At 37.7% G+C, this 20,263-nt stretch overlaps 1 protein-coding gene across 1 annotated transcript; it reads left to right on the top strand.

Annotated features, from left to right (window-relative positions):
* The first annotated feature begins 5,057 nt into the window (after positions 1 to 5,057).
* LOC127622108 (jun dimerization protein 2-like) lies at positions 5,058 to 9,895 on the top strand. The gene is made up of 4 exons (XM_052096041.1): positions 5,058 to 5,204; positions 7,191 to 7,390; positions 7,835 to 7,939; positions 8,832 to 9,895. The coding sequence occupies exons 2-4, from the start codon at positions 7,193 to 7,195 to the stop codon at positions 9,018 to 9,020; spliced, it is 492 nt and encodes a 163-aa protein (XP_051952001.1). The 5' UTR covers positions 5,058 to 5,204; positions 7,191 to 7,192; the 3' UTR covers positions 9,021 to 9,895.
* The last annotated feature ends 10,368 nt before the right edge of the window (positions 9,896 to 20,263 follow it).

Raw genomic sequence — 20,263 nt, 5'->3', positions numbered from 1 at the left:
AAATCCATAAGTTAACTTTTATTGAAAAGACACTAAAAACAAAACATTTGCCCTAAGAAAGATGCAATTCTTTATCAAGGAGTCCGAGCATCTCTGAAAATGCATATGTTTTTAAAGAATGCAAAGATGTGTTATAAAACCACCATTCTTTCTAGGAAATTGTATGCAAATAAATTAAATGTTACAAATATAAATGGGTCTGCTTGAATACACAGAGCAGGGCTACAGTATTAGACACTTTAACTGATCCTAAGGGATAATTTCCCAAAAGGCATATTTAGGCAGCATATAAGTAATCCACACTCCAGCAAATCAGTAAGTTTGTGTAAGAAACAAATCGATAATTAAAATGTTATTAATGTAAATTGTTGCCTCCTCCCACAGCTGTATTGATGTTTGAAATGACTCGCGTGATGTTCGTTCCTCTGTTTTAAACAAAGCGTGCGCTTCTGACTTCTCGTGTGAACGAGCCGTTGCGCTTATGTCACGCAACGGCTCCGTGATGGGTCATCTGTTAGCAGGATGCGTTTTTTAAAGGTTAATAAAGTTTTAATTAACGTAAGTTTCTCACAAACATATCGATTTGCTTCAGAAGACATTGATTGATCGATTGGAGTCGTGTGGATTAATTTTGCTGCCTAAATATGCCTTTTTGACTGTCAAACAGCCAGCAGCCTGATGGCACCCATTCACTTTAATGGTATTGATATACTGAGCAATGTACTCATAAAAATCTCCATTTCAGTTCTGCTGAAGAAGGAAAGACATAAACACCTGGGATTGCTTATAGGCGAGTAAATCATGAGAGAATGATCATTTTTGTCTGAACTTTAAATTATTACGTAAGTTCCAAATTTGTACTCAATTCAAGCATGTACAAATAAATTCTCTGTAAATATCATAAATTATTTTTTGTTTATTTACAAAATGTCAACATGTATCAATCCTAAAGTAGAAAACCTTGTCACATTTATTCATAAATCTAAGTAAATTACCCCAGGAAATAAAATACCAACATTTGACCTCAGGCTTGAATAATTAATGTGATGGCATGGTTATACTGCATGTTTGCAAGTTTAAGCTGTTTTTGTTGTTACGTTTGGTAACAGTCTGAAGTAAATGTTTTACTCAAAATTAACCATTCATGATCAAAAAGTTATCTGTTGATCGTGTTTTTATTTTAAGTATTGAGGTCTGCGTGCCCAGCTCTGCATCTTGTTTCTATAGTCAGTAATGGAAGGTGATGTTATATAATAGACTACAAACTAGCATGCATTAAGCTTCCCTGTGGAAGGCTTCCATCATGTGGAACATGATTAAATATGTGTTTATAAGATGTTTATTTAAGTACCATGTGCATCAGATTTGTAAGTAAACATTACTGTATTAACTGAAAAATGTTCTGTTAAATGTACTCACTTTAATCGGTATTATGTCATGAAGTTTAGTAGATTTAACTTGAAATTTTCATACCATTAGAATTTTTTAATTTTTTTAAACTGTGTGCAAAAACTTGCGAAATTAAGTAAATCGTACTAGCCAATTTTTTTTTCAGTGTTCTGCATTTCCAAATGACTGTCTTTCCAATTATAACATGTTTCCAGGATCAAATATGGGCTGTTTGGAACAATGTCTGGCTGCTGCTGTTTGTTCAGTAAAAATGGTTCATCATTCTTGTGTGTTTATTAATATTATCATGAAATGCAGAAGTGTTTACTCAGCATTGCTCATCAGGAGATGAATATGATCGTACAGCCAATGATTGAGGAATAAGAGAGGTTCTGGAGCCATTTCTTATCAGGTTTTATGTCGCTTTTGATACTTTTTCTCGTTAAAATGTGTGCTTCTGTGCGATAAAGGCACAGAATCTGTTGCACATTGAATTTGTCCTTCATTTAATTTGACTTCCGACTGAAAATTTCAGGCCTCATGAATACTGATGACTTTACTGATGTTACAATAATGCTGTCGGACAATAAATGCGGAAGAGGAAGTGTGTCTGTGTGTAATAGGCGAAGCACAGAGGTGACTGTGTTTGCAGTCTGTCTGTTTTGTCACTGTTTCAGTGTAGTGCAGACAAAAAATATCCACAAATCTGCTATATTGTTTAATCATAAATGTATAAGTCATGACTCATATGCTCATTATATTAGGTGAATTTCCCTCTCATGTGCCTGTGGGTGTAATATGATTTGATATGTTTGATATGAAAAATGTGAAAGTCTAGCTCAAATGTGTCTGTAGATAAAACTATATAAAGAAATACACAATCGAACTATATGTATGTACATATTCACTATATAGAGATATACAGTTATGTACATGGGAATTTACAAATAGTACAGCGGAGTCATAGCTTGTGTGGCGGCTTCACGCTATTCTCCACAGCATCCACGCAAAACTCACCCCACCGTGAGAGAGTGAACCACATTATAGTGACGACGAGGAGGTTACCACATGTGACTCTACCCTCCCTAGCAACCGGGCCACTTTGGTTGCTTAAAAAACCTGGCTACTGTCACTCAGCACGCCCTGGATTCGAACTCGCAACTCCAGGACTGTGATTGTGCTATCTGTAATATAAATGGCACTTGGGTTGATACTTTGTTATGCAATGACAAACAGACATTTTAAGTATCTAAATAGTAACATTAAAGGAATATTCCGGGTTAAATAGAAGTTCATCTCAATTGACAGCATATGAGTACGATATTGATTAAATATAATTCCCACTCGTTCCTCCTTTTTATTAAAAAAGCAAAAACAAGCTTACCTTGAGGCACTTACGTACAATGGAAGTGAATGGGGCCATTTTTTGGAGGGTTTAAAGGCAGAAATGTGAAGCTTAAAATTGTATCCACCTTATTTTGCAACTCGGAAGTAATTGCGTTTGTATTTCTGGTGAATGTGTCAAAGTTCTGCCGTTATTGACCGCAATGTAAATAAATAGAACGATAATAATATCAGAATTTAGTGATACAAGTTTATAAACTATCACACAACCACAGGATGTACAGCAGAACGATGGCCTACTGTCGGATAATTTTCTAACGTCTGCATTTATAGTAAAGGATTAAGCAAATCATTCACTTGTTTCTGTGAGTTCTGTATTGAAGAGACAGTAATAAAATCAGCTTTTTACTTTACCAAGATCGTGACGAGGCAATGTTTCTTGTCTCCATGTAAACCTCCATTTATATGTACCTGCATAACCTCCAATGATGCCTTTATTTGTTTATTTCCAAAGGCGATGTTTCATAACATTTACATTTATGCATTTGACAGACGCTTTTATCCAAAGCGACTTAGAGTGCACTTATTGCAACCCCCTGGAGCAACCTGGAGTTAAGTGCCTTGCTCAAGGACACAATGGTGGCTGTGGGGCTCGAACCAGCATCCTTCTGATTACCAGATTACCAGTTATGTGCTTAGACCACTACACCACCACCACTCATAAGCCATGCTGAATGCCTGATCTGCATGTCTGTTTACTATACAACACTAATAAAGAGAGAATGCTCTCTGACAAGAACGGCGAGTAAAAGGCATTTATTAATTTACCACGATGAAACAAGAGGGAGTTTTGATGTAAAGAAAGTTAAAGCAGCATTTGCCTAGTGGCTTTCTGCTCTCTGCTGGTTGTGTAAAATTTGTGGAGGCATGTCATGGTGCGGATGACTGTCCGTGTCAGCGCCCGATCTCTCATTCATTCTACCTGTGCTACAGTGTGATAAAACGATGGCAACATGGTAAAACTATATGCGCTCAAAACCAATGAGTTTATGAAAATGGTAATTAATGATAATAAAATGACGACATATATTGCCAGCCTGTAACACAAAGCAGCATAATGTAGTTTTTGTAATGGTAAAATAGCTGTAAGTGGCTTATACCAGAAGAGCTCCACATTCAAGGATAAAAAGCTCTAATATTTATTCTTCTGTTAAAACTATTGTTTTTCCAGGTGCTTTAGGGCTTCCCTAATGTTGTCATGGCAACCAAGGACTAAGGCTTGAACATTTGGGGGGTTGCAGCTTGAATCATTTACATGTTTCCATTGCTTATATATAAATAATTGTACATCAGAGTTGTAAAATTGAATATAACTTTACACCGGAAAGGTTAGTAAGTGATTTTATCACACTAAAATCATGTTAACTCACATATTGTTTATATCTTGTGGCTATACATTTAAAACAGTGAGTATTTTAACGTTTACAGATTGGCCCCATCCACTTTCATTGTAAGTGTCTCACTGTAACCCAGATTTTTTTAAGCTTAATTTAATTCCTTTAATACCATCATTTCTACAGAATGTTTACTGAAATTATAATTTGTAACACAATATGACCATCAATTGTAATAAATAGAGACTATCAAGAGCTTGAATAGGCAATCATTTGTGGAACTGTGGAATATTTCTCAAATTCAATCCATCCTCAAACTCGATTTACCTGAAGTCTCATAATTAGATTTAGATATGAGTTCATCATCGTCATTTGTTTATGTTTTGATGGGATATCCCGCTCGCGCCGACACAAACAATAGGGATCCCTGCTCGTTGCCGTGTTATGTGTTTTTGGTTGCTAGGAGGCGGGGCCGAAAGTGTGTTGACGTCAGGACAAGGAGAGTTCCGCCAAAGGATCGTCAGCAAGTCAATCCACTGTCGGCCATCTTTGGAACGCTCTCGGGAGGCTATTTCCAGTCATGACAGTGCAACTCCTATCTACGTGAATGGAGAAAGACGAAAATCTCAAAAACGGTTGATCAAGATTACGATCAAAGAAGATAGTTCAAATCATCAATAAATTCTGACAATTCTAGAATCATACATTGTGATTTTTTACTTCCTATTACGCTAAAAAGAAAAAAAAAACAACGCATTTTCTCAACGTGTATAGCTGTTGCGCACGCGCATTCTAGAGTTGATTGACAGGTGGTGTCTGAATCTAAAATGTGATTGGCTCTTTTAACTGTAAGGCGGGACTTTCTTTCTACGTCCGTTGACCGTTTGGCGCTAGAGCCTCTTGGCTGAGCGTTCCAACTGTCCCAGTTATTTTAATAGACGTGGCCCGTCTCTGCTAAATAATCTCTGGTTCCGCATTCCAACACGCTAAGCGTTACTTAAACACGCTGATGCAACGCGAATCATATCACAAACGCACTGAACGGCCGAACAATCACGAACTCGCCGCAGAAAACCAGTAAGTGTTTCATTGTACTACTATTATATGCATTGATTTAGTGACATAAGCAGACTTTGACAGATATAGCAATTTCAATATGTATTGTTTTATAAGACCATGTCATACGCGGTTTATAAATCGAAAACAACGAACAGTTCTTCATGTTTTAAGCATGTGTAGCGGTTAAACATATTAAACATTGAGCTTAATGGCAGTGAAAGTTTCATCCGGCCTGCAGCAGTTTGCAGCAGTTACATAAGAGTGTTGATACTCGATAGAACAAAAAAACTTTTACCAATAACTGCTTCAAAATTATTTACCAAGACGGAATTGCAGGTGCATCGCTTAATATGTTCTGAAACAGCCGTGTTGTTTATTATGCTATTATATAACACAATGTGGATTGTAATTGTGTAATTATTTAAAATACAGTTCAAAGAGGCAGAGCGAGTATTATATAGTTTGTGTGAAATGGTTTATAGCCTACTTCTAAAACGTATTCTTCTAAACTTGTATACTTAGGTTTTATGGCTTTTTAAAAATTGGGACAAATGCAATATTTGTATTTATGTCACACTAAAGGACCATTTAAGGGAATCGCAATAAACTGAAATGTAAAAGGTAAAAAATAAATAAAAATGCACTTCATCTCACACATATAATTTAAACCTTAAAATCCTGATGTTAATCCATGAGCAGTTTTTGCCATTATATTTCTCTGTTGTATATATGAAAATATGATTTTGAAATTAATTTATAAAATTATTAAATATTTTGTGCAATTGCTGCACTCTGTTTCCTTTTGTCCAGTTAATTAAAAATAAATTTGATATGAAGTGGCACATTGCCTGGTTAAATAAAGGTCAAATGAAAAAATACAATACCTGTGTGTCCAGAGATCAGGAAAGAAATAGCATTTATTGACAATCGACAATCTTTATGCATTTGTGTTCAGCTGATGCAGAAATTCATGTGCAATATCATTTTCTTTCATTGCTAAATCTCTTCAGACTAGTCAAATATCTAAAGTATGTACTTCAGTTGCACAGAGGTTAGTGTTAAGTTATGTGAAGATCATTGTTATTTTTTCAATTAATTTGAGCCTTAGTTTGTCAGGTCAGAAACATTAACATAACTTTCTGTTACATAATCCTGTAATGGCCCTTACGGACAACACTTTTAAAGTGCGTAGGTGTTGTTTTGCACTTGGAATCTTGAAGTTTCCCTATAAATCTCTGAGAAGCAGATTTATGTGTTCTTCTCATGGAAACTTCATTATTTTCTGTGGCTTTCCACGGTGTTTATGAAGACGTATCAGTCTTATTCCAGAGTAAAAACTTGTTCTTTTTGTTTTTCCTCCCCAATTTGGAACGCCCAATTCCCAAAGCGCTCTCAGTCCTCGTGGTGGCGTAGTGACTCGCCTCAATCCGGGTGGCGGATGATGAATCTCAGTTGCCTCAGCGTCTGAGACCGTCAATCCGTGCATTTGATCACGAGGCTTGTTGAGCATGTTACCACGGAGACGTAGCGTTTGTGAAGGCTTCACGCTATTCTCCGCGGCATCCACGCACAACTCGCCACGTGCCCCACTGAGAGCGAGAACCACATAATATCGACCACAAAGAGGTTACCCCATGTGACTCTACCCTCCCTAGCAACCGGATCAATTTGGTTGCTTGGGAGTCCTGGCTGTAGTCACTCCGCACACCCTGGATTCGAACTTGGGACTATAGGGGTGTTAGTCAGCATCAATATTTGCTGAGCTACCCAGGCCCCAGTAAAAACTTGTTCTTAAAGTTTTAACAAGCGAGTATTACACACAAAGGCTTTGTTTCAGAACCCAATGAGATGCTCCAGACGAGAGTAGAGCGTTCCAAACAGCAAGGCAGCTCCTTAGGTTTTGTAACAGAGCCAAAGTTGCACTTGTATGTGTAAAACACCCATCAAAACTCTTTTTGTATAACAAAGATTATTAATGACAGCTTTCTCTTTCTCTGTCATCAGCAATGATGCCCGGTCATATCCCTGATCCAATGGTACCAGCCGGTTCTCTGCCCAGTGTCGGCCCATTCGCCGGCATTCCCGCCACTACTCTCACAGACCAGCTCAAACTAGCAGAACTCTACAGACTAGGTGCAGTTTTGTCCCCTCTCAGCATCCTGAACAGACACGCCAAGAGACCGCTTGGTGTCATCAAGGGTGAGGTGAGAAATTAACATGACGTTTGCATTTATTGAAAAACTAAGAATCTCCCTGCAAGTCACTTGTATTTAATAATGTCTGTAGTTAGAACTCCTATTATAATTTGTTTTAAATTGTTTCAATTTCATTGCTACAACATTAGCACTACTGTTAAAATATGTGTGACCGTTTGAGAAAACAAAACCAACCTTCTATTGTTTGTGAAGCGCCTTATCTAGCCAAGAGTGGACCGATCCAAAATAGGCTGTGTGTCTTTAAGAGGAGTGCTTTTCACAGATCTGTCTAGCTTTCTATATCTTGCTTCTGAAATAATTAATTAAAATGATACTGTATTTTGAGTCCTATTATATCAATATTTAAAAAGAAATTGAACCACGGAAACAAATGTATGTGTCATTTCACTGAGCCTCAATGTATAAGCTGATTTCTAAACCTCTGACCTGCAGTCAGATGACAATGAAGAACGCAGGAAAAGAAGGCGAGAAAAAAATAAAGTTGCAGCCGCTCGCTGTCGGAACCGAAGGAAAGAAAAAACAGACTTTCTACAGAAGGTGAGTTAGAAAAATGCAAAACCACTTATGAGGATTTACTATCATATCAGTGTTTTTAATAAAGCAGAACAGACAAGAAAATGTGTATGGTGTTGGAAGTTAATATTAATGACTTTAGCAATAACAACAACAGTATAATTACACATTACGTCTAGTTCATTACTCCTGTATTACTTGTGCAGTTGACATGACATGTCATTTTACTGTCCTCAATAAAAGGATATTTATTTTATTTCTTATATATTCATAACCAGATTTGAATTCAAAGAGATTTTGCACGTAAATGTGGAATTATTTATTCAAAATAAATAAGTTAAATTTTTTTTTTTCTAGCTATTTCAGTTGTCATCATAAGCTGTGAAATACAGAAAAGTATCAAAATGTAAGTTATACTGGCATTATATAAATGAGGTCAGTTTTCAAAAATGAGTGGCTGGGAATTTACATATTGCCCTAAAAATATTTCACGTGGAATGCCTAGCAACCGGGCCAATTTGGTTGCTTAGGAGACCTGGCTGGAGTCACTCAGCACACCCTGGATTTGAACTTGCGACTCTAGGAGTGGTAGTCAGCGGCAATACACGCTGAGCTATCCAGGCCCTCCAAATAATTGTAGTTTTAAAAATTCTTGGTCCCACTGAAGGACATGTGAAATCAAAAATGTGATTAGAAGTGGCGAATAACTGAAATGGTAACAGAAATGGCATTTAAAACAAACTTTCCTTGAGACCTAAAATCCTGATGTGCATTTGTTACATTAACACTGGCAAATAAAGTGTTACTGAAAACCACTAGAATCATGTTGTTGTTTTTGCACCAAAAAATGTGTCTAGTGAGGCAGGATAGATTTTTATTTATTTATTTGCTGAGTGCTTTCTTGTTGCTTCTTTAGGAGTCAGAACGGCTGGAGATGTTGAACTCGGCGCTGAAATCTCAAATTGAGAATCTGAAATCAGAGAGACAGCAACTCGTTGTGATGCTTAACCTCCATAGGCCCACCTGCATCGTCCGAACCGACAGCGTGAAAACCCCAGAGGGAGACGAACATGTCGTGGATCATCTCACAGATCAGTTTGACTGAAACAAGAGCGAGAGAGACAAGCAAACATGCCAAAAACAGAACCACAGTTGTCTACATTATGCGTCAGGACGGCAGTGTGCAGCAGATGCGAATGACGGAGAAGAAACTGAAGATGGAACTTGTTCTTGAGACCGCAGCAGGATTAACATTTTATTGTCCAAAAAAAAAAAGTGATAATAGAAATCTACAAAGGTCTGTGGTCGGAAATGTAATGTAAAAATGACTCTTTCTATGGCTAACCATGGAATTGTCCATCAGTCTACATGGCTACGTTCACACAGTCATTGTTTGGGCTTGACAACAGTGACATACTGTCTGTTTGAACGAATAACCAAGTCAAGCCCTTTCTTTTCTTATGGCTGTCAATCCCAAACATGAGCAGTGTAAACAAAGCCCTTGAGTAGAAAAGGGAACCGGTAAAGTCTGCTTATCTGCTGTGTGGATACAAAACAACCTTTCCCTGAGAGTAATGAAAAGAGTTCTGGATCTCTGCAAACACTGCCATAAAACTTCCTGATAGCAGGTGTGTCTGTACTGTTGAGAAACCAGTGTAGCATCTTTCAGTTTTTATTTGATTGTAAATAAGATTTTACCTTGGTATAGTACATGAATGCCAAATTGTCACATCAGCCACCAGAGGGCGCTGTCGGATCTTGTTCACTGACTCTGGCGTCTCGTTTACAGTTGTTTGCATTGATACAGTACATGTAAATGTGTTAATGATATGTTAATGATATGTAATCATTTATATTGTGCTATCATATGATATGGTAAGTTATATGTATTTGTATATTCACAATGCTTGTTGAACAGGCACTTTTGTTACTAATGTTTCTTTGTTACATGGGGCATCAAAATAAAACCTATTTTTTAAAAACAGAATGACAATTTTACACCTGTTTATTTTCTTATTTTTTGCTCTTTCTCGCTTTTTTCCTTCCTCTTATTTTTGCTCTTTCTCCTTTTTTTTTTTTTATTTTCTCTGTATCTTTTTTGTCTTTCCTTTTCCATTGTCTTTTTCTTTCTTTGTTCTTCCTCTCCTTTTTTCTCATTCTTTCTCTTTTTTTTCTCCATTTGATTTTTCTATCTTTTAATTTTTTTCCTCCTTTCTTTTATTTTTTTTTTCCCTCTTTTGTTTTTTCCCCCTCTTATTTTCTTTCTTCCTTACATGATGCAATAGCACAAAGAAGTATTTTGAGAATCAAGTATTCATTGCATTAGATAACAAAATATAAAAACTAATGGCATCTGCAAAAAAAAGATGATAGACCACTTCTCAGAACCTTTTCGGGCCATAATTGGTCTCAATGTGATTTTTAGTGGATGGGTGAAATCTGTTTCCCTCAAGTTCACAGAGAAGTGCCAGCAGAGTAACCCCCGGTGTAGTTCAATCCATAAATATGGACATGTTCCCTTTGGACATTGTCCAAATTGCCTTTATTTTAAATGGTAAGTATAATTTAAAAGCAAACAAACTTTTTGAGAAATGTTATTTGATTAAAAACTCTACTTAAATTTGACCTTCATACATTACTATGAGTTGATTAAGTGTCTAAATACCTTTTGAGGGCCACAGTTTATTGCTTCTGATTTATAATTAAAACTACTGAAAGTTCCCAGTGAAGCAGAGCTGAGTGGTTTGCTTGTTGTTTATTCATTCTCTGTCTTAAGTTCTCTTTGTCACATCAGAATTGGTCTGATCAGAGTCTCTTTCACACTCTGAAAGCTGCTTTGATCAAATGTCTGACCTTCTGCTCGGCAGTTCCAGCCTTTTAAAAAAATGTGTCTTTTTAGCAGAACATGTTTCTCACGTGGGCGGTTGTCAGTATCTGCTCCTCACCCTGATTCTCCAAGCGCATCAGGGGAAAAAAAAACTGTTGGTTGAGCGCTAATGTACCTCAATAACTGTTTTTAACAGGCAGATCTGAACACAAACAGCTCAGAACTCCGACTGAGATCCCTCACGGGACCACCACAGTGACCTAAACGTTCTTAGTCGAGATCAACAATTCATGTGGTCTTGTTTTACCCCTGAAATTAGATTATTCAGTATTGCGTCTCTGTATTGTGTATTTCACCCAACATTCTTCTTCAGCATTTTAATATGCCAGAGTTTAAGTATTTTACTAATCCTGCTTTCTCAGAGTCCAAAAAGGTCTGCTTTTTCTGTGATAACCTCCAGCCTCTCAACAGCTTTAATTTAATAGAGGAACATTGGAACAGACAGTGATCCACCCAAACACACCCAGTCCTTCTACCACAGTGATTTTCAGTTTGTATTTCAGTTATTTGGATTGTTGGTTATTCTGATGGATGTGCTTTGCGCAGGTGTGTAGTGTTGTGTTAAAATAATATTCTTAATAGATTTAAATGTCGCTTTAAAAACACTTAATTATTATAATGAATGGGTAATTAGGTGTGATAATTCTCATTAAGGCCTACCACAGTTTTACATATTTCACTTTCTGAATCATACAATGTACTCCACTAAGTTTTCTTTATTAATATGTAAAAAAAAACAAGTTTTTTCAGAACTCTCCAAACTTCCTACTGTGAGTGGTGGTGGCGTAGTGGGCTAAAGCACATAACTGGTAATCAGAAGGTCACTGGTTTGAACCCCATAGCCACCTCCATTGTGTCCTTGAGCAAGGCACTTAACTCCAGGTTACTCCAGGTGAATTGTCCCTGTAATAAGTGCACTGTAAGTGGCTTTGGATAAAAGCGTCTGCCAAAAGCATAAATGTAAATGTCCTACTGAAGATAAAATAATAGTTGTGAAGAACACCAGTAATGTTCTAAAGCAGGACGCTTTCAGCCTTTCAATTCAGTGAGACAAGTCTTTTGAATCCAATCACCAAATATATTTTGCACTATTTCTATGCTAGGTGGCGACACATGAGCGTCTCTAATGTGTTACGATTGAGTCATTGAACCATTGATTAGAAAACAACTGATTGGTCATTCATTATCAAAACAAATTAAAATAATGACTTGTTCACGTAAAAGATGAATTCAAAAACACAGATTCTCAGTAAAGTGAGCAAAAAAGAAGGAAATAGGATGTGGTGTATATAAAATATGGATTCACATGCATCAAGCTAAATAAAGAACCACGTCCACCGTGTGTTATAAGTTTGGATGTGCTTAAAAAGGACAGTTTAAAAACTGCGAGACTTAGACAAACCAAACACCCCACCTTCAAAGATAAGTCAAAACACAAACAAACAATGAACAGCCAAACCACAAACCACTGCTCTATTTAGGTCTATATATTTAATTTATTTGTAGCATGTAGCATGTCCTTGGGAAAGACACTGAACCCCAAGTTGCTCCCAATGGCAGGCTAGCACCTTGCATGTGTATGAATGTGTGTGTGAATGGGTGAGTCACAGTGTAAAGCGCTTTGAATACCGTTAAGGTTAAAAAGGCGCTATATAAGTGCAGACCTTTTACAATGTTTGCACGCATTTCTTTCTCAATTTATTTTGGGTTGAGGTGGGTGGCACATTAGCTCATATTAGATAAACCAACAGAGAGGGGAGCATGTTCTGAATGGTTGAAAATGATCAGGTTACGATTGTAACCCTGGTTCCCTGAAAGGAGGTAATGCTATGCTACGCTGATGCCATGGTGTTATCTCCGCAGGCATAACCGATCTCTTAAACTCTATAAAATCATGGCATTTAATTGGCAGATAGCACTTTGTGCTCATGCCCCCTTTGTGCATGTAATCGGGCGTATATACTGGGGTGCACAGCGTTATCTAGTCTGAATATTCGACTGAAGGGTATAGAGCGATACTTAGCCCTCGAAGAAAAGATTCAGTAGTGTCTCATTTCCTTCTTTCAGGGAATCGGGGTTATAGTCGTAGCCTTATTGTTCCCTTTCAAGTTGGTCATTTCGACGCTGCGTCATAGCTGATGCTATGAGGAGCGCATATCATCACTTCGGGCTACTGATTCGCAGACGCAAATGATGCCTAAAACCAACATGGTAGTTAAAAATCACAGACATAAGTCTCCTCTTCTCCTCATCCTTTGATACCGTCTCTATCGCATCCTTTGTGAGGAGACTTGTTATCTCTGAGCAGAGAACTGATGTTGAAAATAGGCAGCCGCCTTCACGAAATGTACCACATAGTCTTGTTCGATCCTTCTCTACATCCAACTGGAAACCTAGAAGGTCGTGTCCGCATAGTGAGCCAGATGAAACAGGAGTCTCTCTGTGTCTACGGATGGCCCTCTCCACTCGCCCTCGGGAAGCGGTCGTGTTGTGTGTGTGTTGAGGTATAAATTGGAAAAGCGCACTTTACTATGAATTTGTTGGTTTGGGACACCGAGTCTTATCCGCTCACATCAAATTCCCTGACCAGGTCAGCCTGGTAAGCTTGCAGCACTGCCTGGTGTGCAAAGCCAACATGGCCTCCATAGGCCTTGCTTAAGAGTGCAGATTGATTTGGACAGGTGAGCGGGTCTGGTTTTCAATGCCAGGGTCAAAGAGGGGCACACTACCACCTCTTCAAATGGGGGAAATAACCGCATACCCACTCTGCTCAGTGCGGTCCTGTGTCGTGAATGCTGTGTCTGTCAAGACAAGGGAAGGGACCAGCATTGTCCCTCAGAAAGAACGAAATCTGACTCTTCAGTTAGCCAAGCGTCTTGAGTCTCCTGTGTTCACAATGAACGTAATCTGCCTCACTGAGCACCGTCTCTGTGAGGGCTTGACCGAGAGAGATATCACAGGAGCTGGCTCTTTTATGCTTGTGAACAGTATACAAATACACCAAAACACAATCAAATGCAGTGGCATTTATGTACATGCTACAGTAATTCATAGGATATGCTTCCGATGAGGTACAACAAGCCAAAGAAATAATCCACTTGCAGGTGAAGCAGTGAAACAGTGAAAGATGGCTTGTCTGGCTACTAACACACAGGAGAAAAATCCACATGCTGTCGTGTTCACAACGGCGAAGTGTCTATATGCTGTGATCGACGGAGCACCACTTTGAGTAGAAGAAAACTCAATCCACCCGCTGTGAAGATGTGCAGATCTTGATGGCAAATCTAATAGGAACTTTTCTGATGCAATTGAAACTTTGCATTGCAGCACTTTTCGTTTTACTTTCTCCATAAAGCTGCACTAAGTAACTTTGTGCTCTCTAGCGACATCGGTGTTGAAACTTCAAATTGCAAGCAATTTGCAGAAGAACACTTTACGTCAGTCGTGTTTTGGCAAGAAAGGAATTCGGCAGGAATTTAGACAGTGATCTAAATTGAAGTCTGGCAGAAGTTAATAAAATGGCTTACATTGTTTGCAGCACCGTTAAGGCAACAAGAAAAGTGCAAACTTGGAAGGAGTGCACGTTTATTCCTCAGTGCCTCGTTTTCAACTACCTCATCCCCGACTAAGTTCCATACTGACCACAGAATAACGTTATCAATCAAAAAACGATTGATGCGTTACATGGCCCAATGTCAAAGAGTTTTTGAATGAGTCTTTCTGAAATCAGTCCAGTAATGTACAGTGGGATGTTCTGTGTGTCGCGTGTTTACAGGAATGGTACAGCAAAAAAAAAATGACACCGTTTAACGCTTCTTCTGAAATCATTGCTTTCGCTGGGCAGTTTGTATGAGTAAGCTGCAAAGCCACAGAGATATGATTGGATATGTTTCTAATGTGTTACACTTCAGGGATACTCCTCCTACACATACACACATCACTCAGTTTGCGTTCTCGAGGCCTTGAATTCTAATAAATTACTAGACAGAGAATAATCAGATAAACAGATAGTCACTTGATGAAGTATGCCAGCCAGCTTATCTTCTTTTGACTTCATATTTAAATGAACACATTATTAAAAGCTAAGTTTTAAAGGTACTAAAGCAGATGTTAGAGTGTTTATTTTGGTATTGTGATGTTACCGTAATGTTGGACAAGGTTATTGACAAGAGCGATATAAAGTTTGCTTACTGACCCTACGCAGTCTCTATGAAGCCTCTATGACGTTCTGGCCCCTAGATATGGCTTGGGTTCCCCTTTCAATGCAAGTCTTCTCTCGATTTATTGTCCACCAGTCGAAATTGTAAGTTAAATTGCTTAGCAACGTAATAACAATCAATTTGAGGGACCGTTCATTTCCGTTGCATGAATAGAGCAGGACAGGTCACAAGCTTGTTCAAATCCCAACCAACAAGTATGAACAATAATAGTGATAGAGATGGAAATGGCATCATAACAATTCTTCAAAACACAGCAATTCAATCTCTCTCACATATAGGAAAAAGAGAGAAACTGAAACTGATTTTGTTTTAATTCCTGTATCATGTAACAAGCTTGTGTCATTTTGTGGAAATGTCTGAATGTAGATCACAGAGTTTAATGTTTTCATTATTTGGCACTGGGCGTTATTTGCATCACTGACAGTAAGTGCGCTGTTTTTGGCGCGACTGGATTGCTAGCAGGCTTCTGGTGGGAGATCTGTCATCGAAAGCATTTATGAAAATCTGCTGCTGAATTCTGGCTGCATGCATCTTATGGTAATGTAGAGGGTGAGGTCAGATGGAATTTTTGAGCATAAGTGGTGATATAGTAGCCTATACCAGCGTGCACCTGTGAAATACTCCAGATCAGAAGGGAAAGCACCTGACTTTCTCTCTCTCTCTCTCTCTCTCTCTCTCTCTCTCTCTTGCTCTGTCAATTCAATAAAAAAAGAATTTAATTTAGAGTAAACCAGTAGTATTAACAAATATAATACCATATAGGAGTAAATGACATAATAGCATATACTGTATAATAGTGTAAAAGTATTATTATATAGTAAGTTTCAAGATCCTAAACTCATTGGGGTGATTGAAAATGTCCTGACCTGTCCTGATTTTATTTAAAACTTAAAAGAAACAATAGTAAATTATGTTTTGCATGTAAAAAAGCAAGTTTGTTAGGACCATTATTTTTTTTTTTACATTGTGACATAATTTTTTATGACAGTTTCGCACATTTTAACCCCCTATTCTCATTACTGCAATGCAACAAATATGGTTATTATGATATTCTTATTACCGCAATGTGGGGAAAAAATTATATAAAAGTTTTAAGGTAGTTATACATCATAGTAATACTTCCTTGATACTGTTTTTAATTTTCTCTGATTTTAATCTAGAAAAACAATGTTTAATCAAGGTTGGGAGGGTTACTTTTAAAATGTATTCCATTACAGATTACAGAATACATGCTGTAAAATGTAATTTGTAAAGTATTCCGTTAGATTACTCAAGGTCAGTAATGTAATCTAAATACTTTGGATTACTTCTTCAGCACTGGTGGATGTTTTCACTTGTTTCGACTATAGAAAATCTACCAGTACAGTAGACAAAATAAACATGTTAAAAATGTGATAAACATAAATATCTTATGCAGTGTCTTATAAAAAAGCTAACTGATCTTGTTTTAAGGATTTTTAGATATTTTTACTGAAAAATAATACAAAAATTCTCATCAAGAATAAGATTTTTGCCCTAATATCAAATGTCTAACGTGGATTTTCTTGTTAAAACAAATATGATCATGCCTTGTAACAGGTGCGTGTAAAATTGCTAGAAATAGCATTTTAGCTTAGCATAAAGCTAAATATTTACATGACAATTTAGTCAAGTAAAGTCATTTTTATTTGTATATGACCTTTCACAACACATCATTTCAAAACAGCTTTACAGAAGATCAGGCATTAACAGAAGATAAAACTAATGTCTATAATGTCTTAAAGAGTCGTCATTGTGTAGTTTGCTAAAATACGATTGTGAATTGTGTTTAAAAATAAGTAATTCAATAATAATTGTATTAATAACCCCAGTGAGCAAGCTGTAGGCGACTGTGGCAAGGAACACAAAACTCCAGAAGATGTTGATTAATGGAGAAAAATAACCTTGGGAGAAACCAGACTCACTGTGGGGGCCAGTTCCCCTCTGGCAGCATGAATTAATTAAATTTTGGGGTCAACTATCACTTTAATAGATACTATAGTGGCCCCAAAAGTAAATGGACACCTATGTGACACTTAAAACTATCTGAATCTCTTTATCAAGTCAAGTCAAGTCAAGTGGTTTTTATTGTTGTTTCAACCATATACAGTTAGTACAGTACACAGCAAAACGAGACAACGTTCCTCCAGGACCATGGTGCTACATAAAATCAACAAAGGACCAACATAGGACCACATGAGACTACACAATGAAATAAAATACCTATATAAACTACCTATATATACCTATATAAAGTGCACGTGCAAACATGTGCAAAAAGTACGGGACAGTAGAGAAATTACTGACAATGAACAGGACAATAGACAGTGCAGCGCCGACCAGTACTCAGTAGTGCAAAAAGATGACAGTTTCTAAAAATGTAAACATAACATACTATGAGATAATGTTCTATGCACATAGCAGTTATTGAGGTAGCAGACAGTTATAAAGTGACTGTAATTAAAGTGCAACTCAGGACACGCGTGTCTGTGTGTGTGTGTGTGTGTGTGTGTGTGTGTGTGTGTGTGTGTGTGTGTGTATGTGTGAGCGTGTATTTATCACTTTGTGGGGACCAAATGTCCCCATAAGGATAGTAAAACCCGAAATTTTTGACCTTGTGGGGACATTTTGTCGGTCCCCATGAGGAAAACAGCTTATAAATCATACTAAATGATGTTTTTTGAAAATGTAAAAATGCAGAAAGTTTTCTGTGAGGGTTAGGTTTAGGGGTAGGGTTAGGTTTAGGGGATAGAATATAAAGTTTGTACAGTATAAAAACCATTATGTCTATGGAAAGTCCCCATAAAACATGGAAACACAACATGTGTGTGTGTGTGTGTGTGTGTGTGTGTCAAACCAGTCTCTGAGTATTGAGGAGTCTGATGGCTTGGGGGAAGAAGCTGTTACACAGTCTGGCCGTGAGGGCCCGAATGCTTCGGTACCTCTTGCCAGACGGCAGGAGGGTAAAGAGTTTGTGTGAGGGGTGTGTGGGGTCGTCCACAATGCTGGTTGCTTTGCGGATACAGTGTTTTTTGTAAATGTCTTTGATGGAGGAAAGAGAGACCCCAATGATCTTCTCAGCTGTCCTCACTATCCTCTGCAGGGCTTTGCGGTCCGAAACGCTGATGTTCCAAACATCAGTTTGGGATGAGCTTGTTCATCTAGGTCTGCCAATCATATCCTGATAAATAAGTGGCTGCTTCCTTCGCACCTGTGACGATTCTTCAGACATTCATCTTTATATTTCATAACACCAATACCAATTATTTCAAAAATGTTCCTTCGATTTCTTGCTTTAGTCCTTTAGTCAGATAGTCCACAGGGGGATCTCAGTCCGGTGCTTGAGCCCCTCATTATGGATTGCATGCCAAATATGTTTACTTTAATGTGCTCCAGGACTATATGAACCAGTGAAGATGTGCTTCAGGACTATATGAATATCATGAATATAATGCCAATATTACTTATGTATAGTTAAAGTCATGGTTTAAAATGATTAAACTAAGTAAGTGTTAATGGTCAGTGTTTAAACATAGATTTTGTATGAACTGTAAGATTAATGACTAATGTCTTTGAAGTCCATCCTGGATTAACTGCAGAAGTCACATAGATGCAATTGTCCTTGTTAGTTGGCTGATGAAGGGTTTGTTGGCAATTAATTGATAGTCTATGTATTCCACTTCTAGAGTTTAGTCCATTATTAGACCGAGGTGATCAGTTAGGTGCATCGCAGTTCAACCTGGCCGGTAATTTCGGTGAGATCTATCCTAAATCCAAGGTTCATGCAATGGCATATGAAGTATCCCATGTCCTAGGTTATAGTTGGCATCAGTTCATCCTCTGAAGTCCATCATAATAGACTGCAGTGATGTTTGGCTGGCAACGGTTGCTATTAGTCATCATCACACAGTGACACATAGCAGTGGAGTCCAACACGAAGCATGAATTTTGCTGGATCCAGCCGGTTCTGGTGACCTCAGGATAGAAGTCCAGAGGTTGAGACTGGGAAACAAATAAATTAATATTAGCATAGATGCCATTCAATTTATGGCAGAGTTATAGATCACGATCAATGTTTCTGGTTTCTGGCAGACCAAACTAAAGCAGCCTAATTGTGGGTTGGAGGATAAATTAGGTGTATGCCTGGCTAAATATAGACTTAAACTGAGGGAGTGTGTCTGCATCTCGAACAGTGTTAGGGAGACTATTCCAAAGTTTAAGAGTCAAGTATGAAAAGGATCTTCCTCCTTTTGTGGATTTTGATATTCTAGGAACTATTAACAGGCCAGAATTTCGTAAAGAACGTGATGAAATATAGCGTTGTAGAAGGTCACTTAAGTACTGCAGAGCTAGATCATTCAAAGCTTTGTATGTAGTTAACAGAATTATAAAATTTATACGAAATTTAACAGGTAGCCAATGTAACAATGATAAAATGGGGCTAATATGATCATATTTCTTGGTTCTAGTGAGCACTCTGGCTGCTGCATTTTGAACCAATTTAAGTTTATTTATTGATCTTGCTGGACATCCTCCCAGTAATGAATTACAATAATCTAGTCTTGAGGTCATGAACACATTAATTCGTTTTTCAGCATCAGCAACAGAGAGCATGTGTCGCAATTTAGCAATATTTCTTAGGTGGAAGAATTCTTTTCTACAAACATTGGAAATTTGATTTTCAAAGGACAGATTGGTATCAAATATAACACCTAAGTTCTTTGCTGTTGAAGATGATGTAACAGTACATCCATCTAGGGTCAAATTATATTTTAGCGGCTTGTTTTTAGAGGTTTATGGTCCAATAATTAGTACCTCTGTTTTGTTGGAATTGAGTTGAATTACATTTCTGGCCATCCAATCATTTATTTCATTGATACACTGCTAATGTTTCTAACACAGGTTTTGAAGAAATGTAAAATTGGGTATCGTCGGCATAGCAGTGGAAACTTATTCCACTATTCCTGATAATATCTCCCAGGGGAAGCATATACAAGGAGAAATGCAGAGGCCCTAAAACCGATCCCTGTGGCACTCCACACTTTACTTTTGTTTGGTTTGACAATTCTTCATTTACATAGACAATGTGGTAGCAGTCTGCTAAATAGGACCTAAACCATGCTAATGCAACTCCACAAATGCCAACATAATTCTCTAGCCTATTCAAGAGAATATTGTGATTTATCGTGTCGAATGCAGCACTAAGATCTAAAAGCACTAGAA

Source organism: Xyrauchen texanus, chromosome 28, assembly GCF_025860055.1.
Source record: "Xyrauchen texanus isolate HMW12.3.18 chromosome 28, RBS_HiC_50CHRs, whole genome shotgun sequence".
NCBI classification, from domain to species: Eukaryota; Metazoa; Chordata; class Actinopteri; order Cypriniformes; family Catostomidae; genus Xyrauchen; species Xyrauchen texanus.
The sequence above is the reverse complement of the archived record's forward strand: the minus strand, read 5'-3'. Positions and strand labels throughout refer to the sequence as shown.

Coding starts and splice junctions, on each gene's coding strand:
- LOC127622108 (XM_052096041.1), top strand. CDS start 7,193: ATGATGCCCGGTCATATCCCTGATCCAATGGTACCAGCCGGTTCTCTG. Junction 7,391..7,834: donor TTGGTGTCATCAAGGGTGAG/GTGAGAAATTAA, acceptor TCTGACCTGCAG/TCAGATGACAATGAAGAACG. Junction 7,940..8,831: donor AAACAGACTTTCTACAGAAG/GTGAGTTAGAAA, acceptor TTGCTTCTTTAG/GAGTCAGAACGGCTGGAGAT.